Source organism: Psittacula echo (genome assembly GCF_963264785.1).
Source record: "Psittacula echo genome assembly, chromosome: 10".
Lineage (NCBI taxonomy): Eukaryota > Metazoa > Chordata > Aves > Psittaciformes > Psittacidae > Psittacula > Psittacula echo.
The window spans coordinates 11,358,373-11,370,628 of NC_137741.1; the positions used below are offsets into that span (position 1 = coordinate 11,358,373).

Consider the following 12,256-nt stretch of genomic DNA (forward strand, 5'->3'; position numbering starts at 1 on the left):
CCTGCTGAAACAGGAGTGCCATTTACAACTGTGAAGTTCTGATTATATTTCACCATAGTTACACAACATGTGGAAAAAATACACTGTTCAGCATTTTGGCACACTAATAAATAAAATCCAGACATGGTCTATTAAAAATATCAAAGTAACCCTGTGCACAAGCTCCTTTTCATATAGTTATATTTGTTATGCAGAAGGAATCAGACAGCTGAAGTCTAATCACAGAAAATAACACAATTTCAGGTGAATTATTACAGTGCATTTCCCTTCCAGAGCTATTACATCTTGATGTATGTTCCCTCTATCAATACAAAGCAGTTGCAGTGACACCACTTGCTTCATTGCTTCTTCCAAATTTTATGTACAACATTCTGCTGCTGCTAAAAGAAACACCATGGCACTTGTGTATACAAGAACACCCTCATCATCAAATAATTTACTTAATATTAAAACCCAGCTACAGCTTGTGATGGTTTTTGGTATTCGATTTTCCCTTTGTTACCAGTCTTAGGTTACTTGACAATAGCCATTGAAATAGGGGTGAAGGAATGGAACATTTTAAGTCAAGGCAATTCTAGCAAACAAGACTTTTCAAATTAATTGCGTTGTCTGCATAAAAATTTAACATCCGCTTCTGCATGTTCTGGTTGTCAGTTACTTATTGGCGGGATTATTCAGGTCAAGCCATTGGAAATGTTCTAACTCGCCCTCTGGAGCCAGACAGTAATTTGACAGAGGTCCACTGCCGCTCAGATCTGCGACGGTTTCTGGCTTTCTTCAGTTCTTCCTTTGCACGAAGAATGAGCAAATGGCAGCAGCAGACTTTCAAGGAGACATCACCTGTGAACACAGTCAGATACAGAACCAACCAGTGCCTCCAACATGAGCATGCAGCTCCTCACACTTCTAGCAAGAACACAAGGCCACAGAATAAACTAAAAAAAAGACTGTTTTATTGTGACATTTATGACATTGAACCCTTACTGATAGGAATGGCTGTGGGTACTCCTGACACGTTACATAATGTCATGGTGTAGGATGGCACTGATTGTCATCTGACTTTTGAGAGTGTTTAATGGTCCCTACTGACCTCAGTGCATTTTGGCAAGTCACAGAAACTTTATCATCAGGTTTGTGTATACAGTTAACAAGTAGTTGGTCTTATAAGCACCATTACAAACCCTCACATTAAGGGTATTATTACTCTAGTTTACAAATGCTTCATTGATAAAAATAGCATGATTACAGTATACACACACTTAATTTACATGTAATGTATTATAGGCATAACTGAGATAAACTACTGAGCTAACTTTGGTTGATTGAAGTATTTAGACTGAATAATGGCAATTTTGGCTTCTAAGTTGTGTAAATATTACAGTGCATTTATAAATCTAGGTTGAAAATTTACTAGCACCAAATGGATATCATAAATGGCGGACCTAGTAAGTTGTAGTTGGAGAAGCGAAGTTTAAGAATTACAAAAATAGAGCTGTCCATCAGTTGAAAGCACATTCTTGTACCTCTGCTGAAATGATGACGTGTCTCAGCATCAGTGGCCAACTTCCAAGGATAAAAGTCCCAGTTTTCAAGATTCAACATATCAAGGTAGCTCAGCTACACGTAAAAGCCTGAGAAAGTGGTTGTTTTGAGCTACGGTATTCATCCTGTACCTTGTTTATGTAATAATATAATAGTGCTCGTTCATACAAATGTACTCATGTAAGACTGTACCTATGATATGGAGAATCTGATTGGGAGGAATATTCAGTCCTACCTATCTATCTTTGGTTTAACTATTTGGTCTTTGGTTGATGAATTAATGAAGCAATATCTGAATTTTCATTTTCAGGTTATCTCCCAGCTCACCACTGAGGTAGTCTTTGTCATGTTTCTCTTCAAGCTGGTTAAGTTCCTTCTTTTTATAGAGTGGAATACTACTGATTTGTAATGAATAGTTTCCAGGCACTGGCTTCTTCTTTGTGAAATGAAGGTAACTTATCCCGTCCTTCTTATTGATTCTAAAGAAACCGTCTTCATTTCCGGAGTCAATTAAATATCGGTTATGGTTTGTCAGTGTTGTGAGGGCAGGAAGCAGTTCCAGGATGCGGTCTTTGTTACTGAGATCCGAGATGTTGATGGAGAAGACTGCTGCTTTCTCAACATCCCAGCTGGCAAGACTGATGGGCGGCTGCAACTCTTGCTGATCCTGCACAAGAACAAATTATGTCAGTTGGCCTTGTCAGAGCGCGTTCCACATGTGCCTGTGTGTATGCGTTGCTCACCCAGCTCATTCATTATTAATTAAATACTTTTCAGAAGGAGGTTCTGTACTGTCATCTGTCAAATGCACTGCTATGGGCCTGGGACTTGTCAGGATAAAGTACAGTCTTTGCTGCTGCTCCGGCATGGGTAAGGAGCCCAAGACGTGATGAAAGCTTCTGTGTGTGGGTCCTGCTGCCTGACAAACCACCCTGCTCCGTGCCTGGAGTCCGCCACCAGACTCCTACAAAGAGAGCAGCAAAGGTGCACTCCTCCTCCCTGCCAGGGGAACCACAAGCTAACACGAAAAGCAGTGTGCAGGGTCTGGGGAAGGCTGCCATTCAGGTGAGAGTTTTCTGCTTTGCAAGATTCACTTTATTTAGGTGTGAAGCCCGGAGGGGCTGTGGGTTCAGCGAGGTGCTGGAAAAGCAGCATCACCCCTCACCTCCCAGTGATGGTAATTGGGCTCCCCCTGAGCCCCCTGTGCACAGGTCACTCTGCAGTGGCAGAATGATGACATTTCAGGCAGCACATCAGCTGTAACATTTTCATTTGGAAAGCAAGGGAAGCTCTATGTCACCCCTGAGACAAATCCAGCACTAATCACAGAGTACTGAAACACACTCAAGAAACAGTTTACGACCCCACTCTGCCCAAAATCAAATGTCCACACTCTTCTGGGAAAAAGCACTCTCCTGTCTTCCTGTATTAGCAGAGCACCACTCACTGAGCACCTAATGGGAACAGCTAACAGGATCCCAAATCCCCTGTATTTATGTATGGAAAAGCAAGCCCTTCAGCACATACACAGGAGCAGAAGGTATGGATGACATTCAGCTCAGGTTAGTGACTACGTGGCGACATTCTACAACAGTGTTCAGCATCTCTTGATTACATTTAGAATGCAACACACACATTTGCACACCCAGACACATACTTTCACCTGAATAGTCTAGAGACCTGCCATGACCTGCTGCTTCTGTGGTCAGGCCAGAGCAGATCCCTTCACCTGTAACATCACTGTCACATTAGAGTGGATGGAGAAGTGAGAAATCAAATGACCGTGGACTTGGGAACCCTTCTCCTACAGTTTGCTGAAGTCTGCATGTAACTAACGTGAACCACAAGGTTTCAAATCCAGTCACTTGTGACTGGATGACAGGACCGGGAAATTCTGACTTTAGATTACAAGAAGTGGAAACAAGCCAACGTGGGACTGACTCCCCTGGTAATTCAAGGAGTCTGAATTTTGCAAAGGAGGATGACCTTTGCCTAATGACAGTGAACAGCTTCAAAAAGCCCCCACACAAGACTACTCAACATCTAAACCCAGCTCTTCAAAGAGCTTTTCTACTTTGTTAGGGGTGTACATTTTTGCTGTGGGACTGTCTTCAGGTGCACCTCCTTCCGAGACTGGCTTTCCCAAGGCAACCACAAGCCCTTTCCCCTCAAAAGGGTCAATTACCTCTGCTTCATTTGCAGTTTCATTAGTGCTTCTGCGCTTCCTTCCTCTCTTGGGATAGCCATTGATTTTACACTCGTAACAAGCTTCTGGAGAGAGGGAGTTGTCATCTACTTCTCCACTGAGTGAAAGCTCTTGTCCTTGACCTTTGCCTAGCCCCACTCCAGAAACACAGTGTCTGAGGAAGGAAGAAATCCAAAGTTAATTTGAGTGAGACACAGATCTTATCAAAACCTGGACTGGGGTGACTGTGAATACAAATAACAAAGCAATTATGTTGCACTGTTTTCCTAGGAAAATCTTCTGCTGAAGTCAACAGGCAAAACTCTCACTGAATCACAATGCAGCTACCTCTGGTTTCAAGAACCTGGCTCCATGAGGCTTTGCCTAAGAGAGACCTGCCAATATTTAACAGTTTCAAAAACACAGGCTTAAGCTCTGAGAAGTTGTTAGTAATTCCTGTCATCCGACCTGGAACACATTGAAAGAGACCAATTTTCAGAAACTGCTGAAAAAATGTGAAAGGTGAGGTCTTGCCTAATAACCCCAAAGCTTTTAGTCACTTCTGAAATATAAGCCACAAGCTTTCTGCTTTCCATCTGAGTTGCTTGGTCCTACAAGCTGCACAGCCCTAACACTCCCACTGGGACAACTGAAAATCGGTTTTCTCGATAAAGCAGATATTTATTCAAAAAATGATTCATTTGGAACACAGAAGAATATGGAACACACAAGAACATAAAAGCATACAGAACTGTTATTCCAGCCAGTGGGTGAAGCCACTTGCATAATATCATTTGTCTTTGGAGCAGGCAGGGGCCTGGGACTTGTGATACACCACAAATCACAGCAAGGGGGGTGTGAGCTCCCAGGTGGCAAGCTGAGAGAACTTGGCTGGATGCTGGGGTGTGCAGGAGGGAGGTGAAAGCAGTGGCTTAAAAGAGATGGTTGAACCTGGCTGCTCTGACCAAGTTCTATTAAGCATTAAAACCACGTTGCTCCCTTCCCTTGGTTACCTTTCCCCTCCCCTCATCTCCAAAATCAGCATGTGCATCTAGCTCTTGAGCACCTCCACAATCTTATCTCTCTTTCACTGGTGACAAACCCCCTGGTTCTGCTGCTCCACACTACAGCAAAAGGAGTGGATTATGTCCCTTTTATATCTGTTAGTTTAAAATGAGAATCCCTTACCCTTGTCCTATTCTGAAGTAACCAGGTGGACATCCACAGACGTAGCCACCTTCTGTATTTGAACAACCATAACTGCATGGGGCTTGTGCAGAACCGCATTCATTGATATCTTGGCAACCTCCACTAAACTGTTCATACTGAAATCCAGTTGGGCACATACATTTATAGCTCCCCAAAGTATTGTGGCAAGATGCTCCTCCACAAATGTGTGCACTGAGACATTCGTTTTCATCTGGAAAAGAAGCAGAACATACCATACGTTAACTTTTGCCCTGAGGTGTAGCCCAACCTACTCCTTCAGAAAGGTTGTGCTCGACTATTGCTAAACATGCTGTCACATCAGATGGACAGACGGAGAGCAGGGCTTGGCTTCACTCTTGGCTAGGACAGCGGTCGCTAGGAGATGACTACAACCACACAACAGAGCAACCATTAGGCTACTCTACAGAAGATGTTTCATGCCACATCAGCTCATGCTCTGGAAAGCAGAGGAGGCAACTTTTTTTTTATTCCAGGAAACAACTGAGAAGAATAAAACTTTGCACAGCCAACAATCTGGTCCAGTAATCCCATGTTCATAGTGCTGTTCAATGTTACAGGAGAAGGAGTGAGGAATCAAGCTCTGACACCTTTTCCAGGCACTGAGAATCCCTCCCTATACACTCACATTTAAATATGAGGTACAGGTGAGGTACAGGAACAAGAAGTAAAGTAAAAATAAAAGCAGCTGTAGATACAAAAGACTGCCACATTCTGAGCCAGCCCTTTTCCAAACTTCCCAAGAGCAGCACTGTAGGAGTCTGAGGTCAGTTCAGTCTTATTTACTAGTAAATGCCTAGTTTTTTAAATATAGCTGCTCTGAGTTTTTTGTCTGATGCGGCAAATTGGTTTGAAACATTCTGAACACTATTGTTCCCTGATTTCTGTGATAAAGCAACTGCATATGTGCACCGAGTGTATGCACACATGTAAGAAATGCCATCTGGACACTGCATGGATAAAATGTAAAGCACAGAGCAGCATCTCTGACCAAAGCATCTAAGTTACAGGAGAATAAGTACTAATTCAGAGCATTATTGTCTTTTTCCAGACAATGTGGCTGTTTGTTTAAAATCAATGCCTGCGCTTCTTGCAGCCTGATTTACAGCATGATGCACTCCAGAATTGCCTGGGCAGGGGATGCAGTCACACACAGCACAAGACATGGGAGGAACCAAAGCATTCTTCAGTGATTATCTAAGTATGTGTTGCAGCAACATCAAAAGTCCCTGAACACTTCATTAAATAAGCTAAAAAAGACACAAACTGTTTGCAGAGCTGGGATTGCCAAGGAACACGAAGGAATTGTCATGGAAAAACCTATTACATGGATTCTTCCCCTGTGGTACACCCAGGAGATCTAGATAAGTATCTTAAGCATATACAGTTATAGATGTTACATTGTGAATAAGTGGAGACCACAAGGTACTAAAACCTGGGACTGAATTCTGTGTTACTGAAGCCTGCAGTTCTGCACTTAACTCAAAATGATGTTTCAGTATTTTCCATACCTAACACAGAAATTATGTCAACATCATAAATGCATGTTTGGGCCACAGAAAGTTACTGCACCAAGAGGGGATGCTCATTTTAATCGCTCCACAGCAGCAAGAGTGTGAATGCTGTGCTCTGTAACACACAGCTCAGTTGTGCTCAGCTTCAGTAGGAAGGAGAGATGCTATAAGGACAGAGGAAACAAAGCCTCCTTCCTTCAGTTCTGGGTTTCTGCTGGGCCTGCTTCATATCCAAAAAGGTGGAAGAAAGCCCAGCTGTGGCTCTCAGTGTAATTTTCCCTGGTGATCAGCATTGTGTTTCAGAGGTTGAAGCCCTTCTTTCCATTCGGGAAACACCAGTGCTGGTGCATTCCGAAACTGGTATTCCCTGTATAAAATCTCAATGGTAGCCAATGGGCTCAAAAGCTGGAGTAACAGTGTACATCTCCTTTGGAAATACACTTGATTAAATGCTATTATCACCCACAAAGGACTGGAAGCAGCCAAGATGTTTTGTAAAACAGAGCTGCACTCCTTCAGATCCCACAGGGTCCTCCAACAGCCAGACATGGCAGTGCTGTGGGGCTGTGTTTGTCTCTCTGCTTTTACCTTCCTGCAGATTAAATTCTAATTTAACCCTAAGATCTGCTAGTTTAATTAATACTCAAAACCATCACGTGTTTGTGCTTCCTCCTTGTACTCTTACATGTAACAGGCATAGAGTACTGGAGCACAAGCAAGCAAACATCACAGCAAGGACTGCATAAAATGTCATGAGGTTTGGTAAGCACAACTAAAAGCAGAGACCTCCCTAGAGCACAACAGTGATAACAAGCAAAGGCATTTTTACGATTCTGAAAGCAAAGAAAGCCAAACAAAAGAGTTATGAGGCCCTTTGTTCTCGAAGAGGTCATCAAACACATCTCCGGGTATCCACACAAGACTAGCTTGTATGAAGCCCATTAAATGTGATTAAAAATGACATAACTGTCGCTAGAGCAAAATGATTCATGTTTCTCTTGTTTGAATATGCTACATGCCACATTGTTGAAACATGCAGAGACTCTTCTCATGACTTCTGCAGAGGACCCAATTCTGTCTGCTCAAGTCATGTCCAGCATCAATGCTCTGCACATGTAACCCCATCTATGGGAGCTCAGAGACTTAGGATAGAACCAAGAGCACTGGCATTTGTACTTCTAACCAGAAGTGGCCTTTAAGCAACTGTTATAAACTGTATTCCAAAGCTGCAAGGAAGCATCTTTTGACATACAGCAGCAGCTTTGCTCAAATATAAGGAATGTTACAGAGAAAAGGCAGCATTCTTCCTGTAGATGTAGTAAGAATGGTAAAAGCACAGATCAAGTAGGATTTTAATAGAATTGTAGATGCTTTGGGCCAGAATTTTCCTTTTATAATTTAACAATCCAAACTTGTGGTTCTGAGCATGTCAAGTTCAACCCACCATCAGCTCTCAGACAGGACCTGTATCTGAGCACAGCCCGCTGCACAGCTGATAAGACTGCCCTTGTTCAGACCACAAAATACACCAGGAACACAATTTCCCTCAAAGTCAGTACAACTTCCAGCACCCCCATAGGTAATTTTGTGCTTAAACACTTGTTGAACCAGATCACAGGCCGCCAGATGCTCCATATCCACTCTGCCTTTCACAGTCGCACACATTTGCAATGAAACTTTGCTGAACATACTAAATTATGTTCAGAAAAAGAAAATATGCCAAACTGCACCACTGCCCTTCTTGCTGCTAACAAAGGTCACATTCATTTTAATGTATAGATTTTAGAAAGTCACTTGCCAACACACTGGTTCCACTGGTAATGCTGGAGATATCCTTGAGGGCAGCTACATCTGTATCCTCCAATTATATTCTGGCAGCCATGCTGACACCGGTGGTTTCCATCACATTCATCAACATCTAAAAAGATGATTTTTGGGAGAAAATCTCACATTATGCTACATTTGAAAAGTATGCTACAAATAATCATACTTATTTGTATATCATATACAGAGAGGTGTATTTCAGGATCTTCCAAAAACCTGACTGGTGCTGGGAGACCACTTCAGGCCTTCCAGGTTTGCATTTCCGGCTCAACAGAAAGCAACTTAGGGCTGAAAACCACTGAAAGCTCAAATTCTGCCACAATTTTCAGACTTCTTTTCTTTCTTCAATGGAGCAGAGAGCACAAAGCCATTTGAATAGGGGATCCCCTTAGGCTTTCTTAAGGCTCCCAGCTCCAGAGCAGATAGTCCCTTGCTTTTACCCAGGCATCCAATCCAGGAATTTCAGGATCTCTCTTTCCAAAGCAAACCAAACTCTATCCCAGGAGAAGGCCCTATGGACCCAGAGGAATAAAGCCTGCAGGCCTTCAACTCTCTCTTTGGCACTTCAGGACTTCCTGTCCTTGGTGAGTCCCTCAGAAATCCACGCAGGATTCAACAGAAGTTCACTGAACTTACGATGCTTAAACTGAAACATTCCAGGCTAAACTGAAGTCTCTTCAAAAAATATCTGCACAGATCTTTAGCTGCAATGTATCTATTTTTTGAGGCCCATGGACAGAAATACCACCTTGTTGCTAAATTTCCATACCCCACTCCCTTTCAGTCTACATATGCTTACTCTGTAGGTTTTGGTGCTTACTCCATTGGTCTCTCCTTGGATGACAGTACAGCTGAGAGAACATGACAGAAAGCAAGAGAAGGCCAAGTTAAATGCACTGTGTGTTGTACCTACCTTCACAGCTAAGCCCAGTTTGATCGAGTGAGAAGCCACGTTGACACTCACAAACAAAACTTCCTGGTGTATTCTGGCAAATGCCCTTCGCCCCACATAAATTGATCTCAGTAGCACACTCATTATTATCTGAAGGAAATAAAAGCCTCAGTGTTACTTTTTATTCCTTGTTGTGAAGATGATCATTTAGCAATGCCAACAATGAACAGTCTGTGACAAGAGGTAAAGCAACACCAGTAACGTAGCTGTCTCACTGCCCTCTCCATTTTTCACTTTGCACTACAGAAGGAGCACATGCATTTCCATTTGGTTTTTCAGGAAGCCAATTTCACCTCCCTGCTACTTTGCTTCTGCAGTAAGAGTCAGTTACAAATCCCAAATATGTGTCTACATTCCACGTCACTTACCAATGCAGGCTGTATGGTGCTGAGTGAATCCAGGAGGACATTTACAAGTGAAACCACCAATAGTGTTGACGCAAAGGAACTGGCAGTTGTGCTGCTTTGTGGCACATTCATCAAGATCTGAAATACCCAAGAAAACATCTTTAACTTATGTTCCCTGTGGAGGATCTGAGAGTTCAGCTGGACTTGGAGACAAGTAATTGCATATAAAAAAAAAGATTCAAATAAAGCCTTTTGAATCTACACCTCACTTTCCACAGTGTCTTCCAGTTCCTCTCACATGAAGCCCCACATGTAATGGATGGGACTTTGGAGCTACGCTAGTGTCCATGCTAACGGTGGATTACGCACACTGCTTTCATCTCTCTGACAGATGCTGTTACATATGCTCTTACTGTAGTCAATAAATTGGAAATCACCATCTTCAGGAGAAGCAGTGGCAGGCTGCAAAACAGTATTGCACCGAAGCATGCTATTACCCCAAAAGAATTTCCCATGCTAAGATCAGAATTGCTGCTCTAATTTGTGTGGTTTCAGTCAGATCTTTGCTACCAAGAAAAATAAATAAATTATAATGAACGTTTCAAAATCCCTCCTGCACTGCTGTCCCTTATTCAGCACGCTGCAGAGGTGGTAGGTTAAAACTCTGTTGATGCTGGACAATGCACTGCAAACCATACTCATCTTTGCATATATTAGGATACATATATCACTGAAAAATACAACTTAAACCAACAAGCTTATCAAAATAAGATCAATCACATATACTACTGGTTACAAAGTCTTTTAAGATCAGCTGCCATCAGCCTGCAAAAATTCCATTTGTTTGTCTAAACCAGCTTAAACCACGACACTGTTGTTCATCCAGATTATCAAAGAACTAAGTGAAACATCAGTTCCATCCTATGCAGGCCAATTCCGCTGTCTTTAGTTGAAATAAAGAGAGTGGAATCAAGAAAACAGATTTACATCATTTAAATGTCCTTGGATTGGCATTTCCCTGTGAAGCACAGAGTTTCTGCAGTAAATTATTTTCTTGATTTTTACCTTTGCAGCTTCTCCCATCTTCTTGCAGGATGTACCCTTTTGGACATGAACACTGGAAGCTCCCCTCTGTGTTTTTACAGATGAAATTGCAAGGTTTGGGGGACTCATTACATTCATTCAGATCTAGAAGAAGCAAAACCAGATACTTCAGTGCTGATAATCAATAGTTGTGACAATGTTTTTCAAAATGCTCAGGAGATATCAGAAGGAAATAAAAATTCCCAAAGCATTCTAATGAATGACATTTCAGTTTCTCATTTTTCAAAAGCTCTGTATTTCCTTCTTCAAATCATCTCTTGGTAATAAACTTTATACACATCCACCATAATGAAAAACCTACCTATGCAAAGAGTGCCAGTTATATCTGTAGTATAGCCAAGGTTGCAATGACAACGATAAGATCCCCTCTCATTGATGCATTCTCCATTACGGCAGACATCATGAATAACCTTGCACTCATCAATATCTGCAAGGAAATGAGGGTTAGTTCACAATGGAACAAGAACTGATTTTATACGGCTTCAATAGATTGCTGTGACCTGACACAAAAAAACCCCACGCTCTACATAAAATTAAAAAATTACACAAAATAATGAAATACTGCACAGATTCAGAAGAAATACTAAGTGGGAAAATAGCATTAATCTAACTTTCAAATGAAATGAACAAGCCTTAAGTGGAAGTGAACAACTGGAGCTGATCATATGTTAGCCACCGTCAATCAAACATCACTTTGCTATCATGTACAGAAAGAACTCTTAATCTGTACCTACAACATACTTAAATGTGAGAATGCAAATTCCCATTCAAGTGCATGTCAATCAACCGGCATGCAAAATAAATATCTGCTGAGTTGGGATGGATGCTTTGTCATCCAGGGCCTTTGGCTATGTACCCTTCTCTCAAAGGACTGTACTCTCTCAACATGAAAACTCTCAGAAAATTTTGACTGATATCCAAAATACTTAGGACCTCATAATGTGCAAATATGCAAAAAGAAAGTTTATAATTTATCACCTAATTTGGAATTGTGTAAGAGAGCCGTTAACACAAAAGTCAGTACCTGCTCCATTAGACATGTATCCTCGGCCATGAGGGCAAAGCTTCTTGAAGGCCACAGTGCCTGGGAAGGGGCAGACCTCACAGTTTTGCCCCCAGCCTCGGCCACCATCGCAGCAGCATTCAGACTTGGTGACAGAGTTCCTGTTGCTTGATCCAATTTGACACATACTTTGTAAGACTTCAGTGAAGCAGTAGCCCTCCCTGTTGTCTGGAAAACAAATTATGCATCACAGAGAATCCTAATGGTGACAACCTCCAAAGGGTCATGAGATATTAGGAATTTAGTCAGAAATATAAAAGAAAGGGCATACTTCACCCTGGGACTGTGGAACGGAGAGTGAAAGACTACCAGCAGTAAGAAAGAGAGCACGATGTCTAAGGGAAACAAAGAAGACAGGAAGTTTAACAAAAGGTGGGAGACAAGATACATTATGCTTATAAAGATACGTTTCTGTTCAAGACCAGAGAAAAAGGACTGGCTGAAAATCAGGACCAAAGACAAGGCAGAGCAATTCCCGGCTGACTGAAACCACCGACA

The 12,256-nt window shown here is 42.0% G+C and overlaps 1 protein-coding gene across 2 annotated transcripts in view; it reads right to left on the bottom strand.

Moving 5' to 3' along the window:
* Window positions 1-1,819: 1,819 nt before the first annotated feature.
* The window catches only part of FBN1 (fibrillin 1), a gene marked incomplete at both ends in the record, with an annotated part of 153,540 nt that continues 143,103 nt past the window's right edge, over window positions 1,820-12,256 (bottom strand). The window contains 9 exons of one of the 2 annotated variants that reach the window (XM_080626640.1): window positions 1,820-2,209; window positions 3,728-3,902; window positions 4,916-5,147; window positions 8,267-8,386; window positions 9,206-9,334; window positions 9,613-9,729; window positions 10,657-10,779; window positions 10,997-11,122; window positions 11,720-11,926. In XM_080626640.1, coding sequence (XP_080482766.1) covers window positions 1,820-2,209; window positions 3,728-3,902; window positions 4,916-5,147; window positions 8,267-8,386; window positions 9,206-9,334; window positions 9,613-9,729; window positions 10,657-10,779; window positions 10,997-11,122; window positions 11,720-11,926 — 1,619 coding nt within the window. The remainder of the gene's footprint in view (window positions 2,210-3,727; window positions 3,903-4,915; window positions 5,148-8,266; window positions 8,387-9,205; window positions 9,335-9,612; window positions 9,730-10,656; window positions 10,780-10,996; window positions 11,123-11,719; window positions 11,927-12,256) is intronic. The other variant, XM_080626641.1, reaches the window with a different exon arrangement.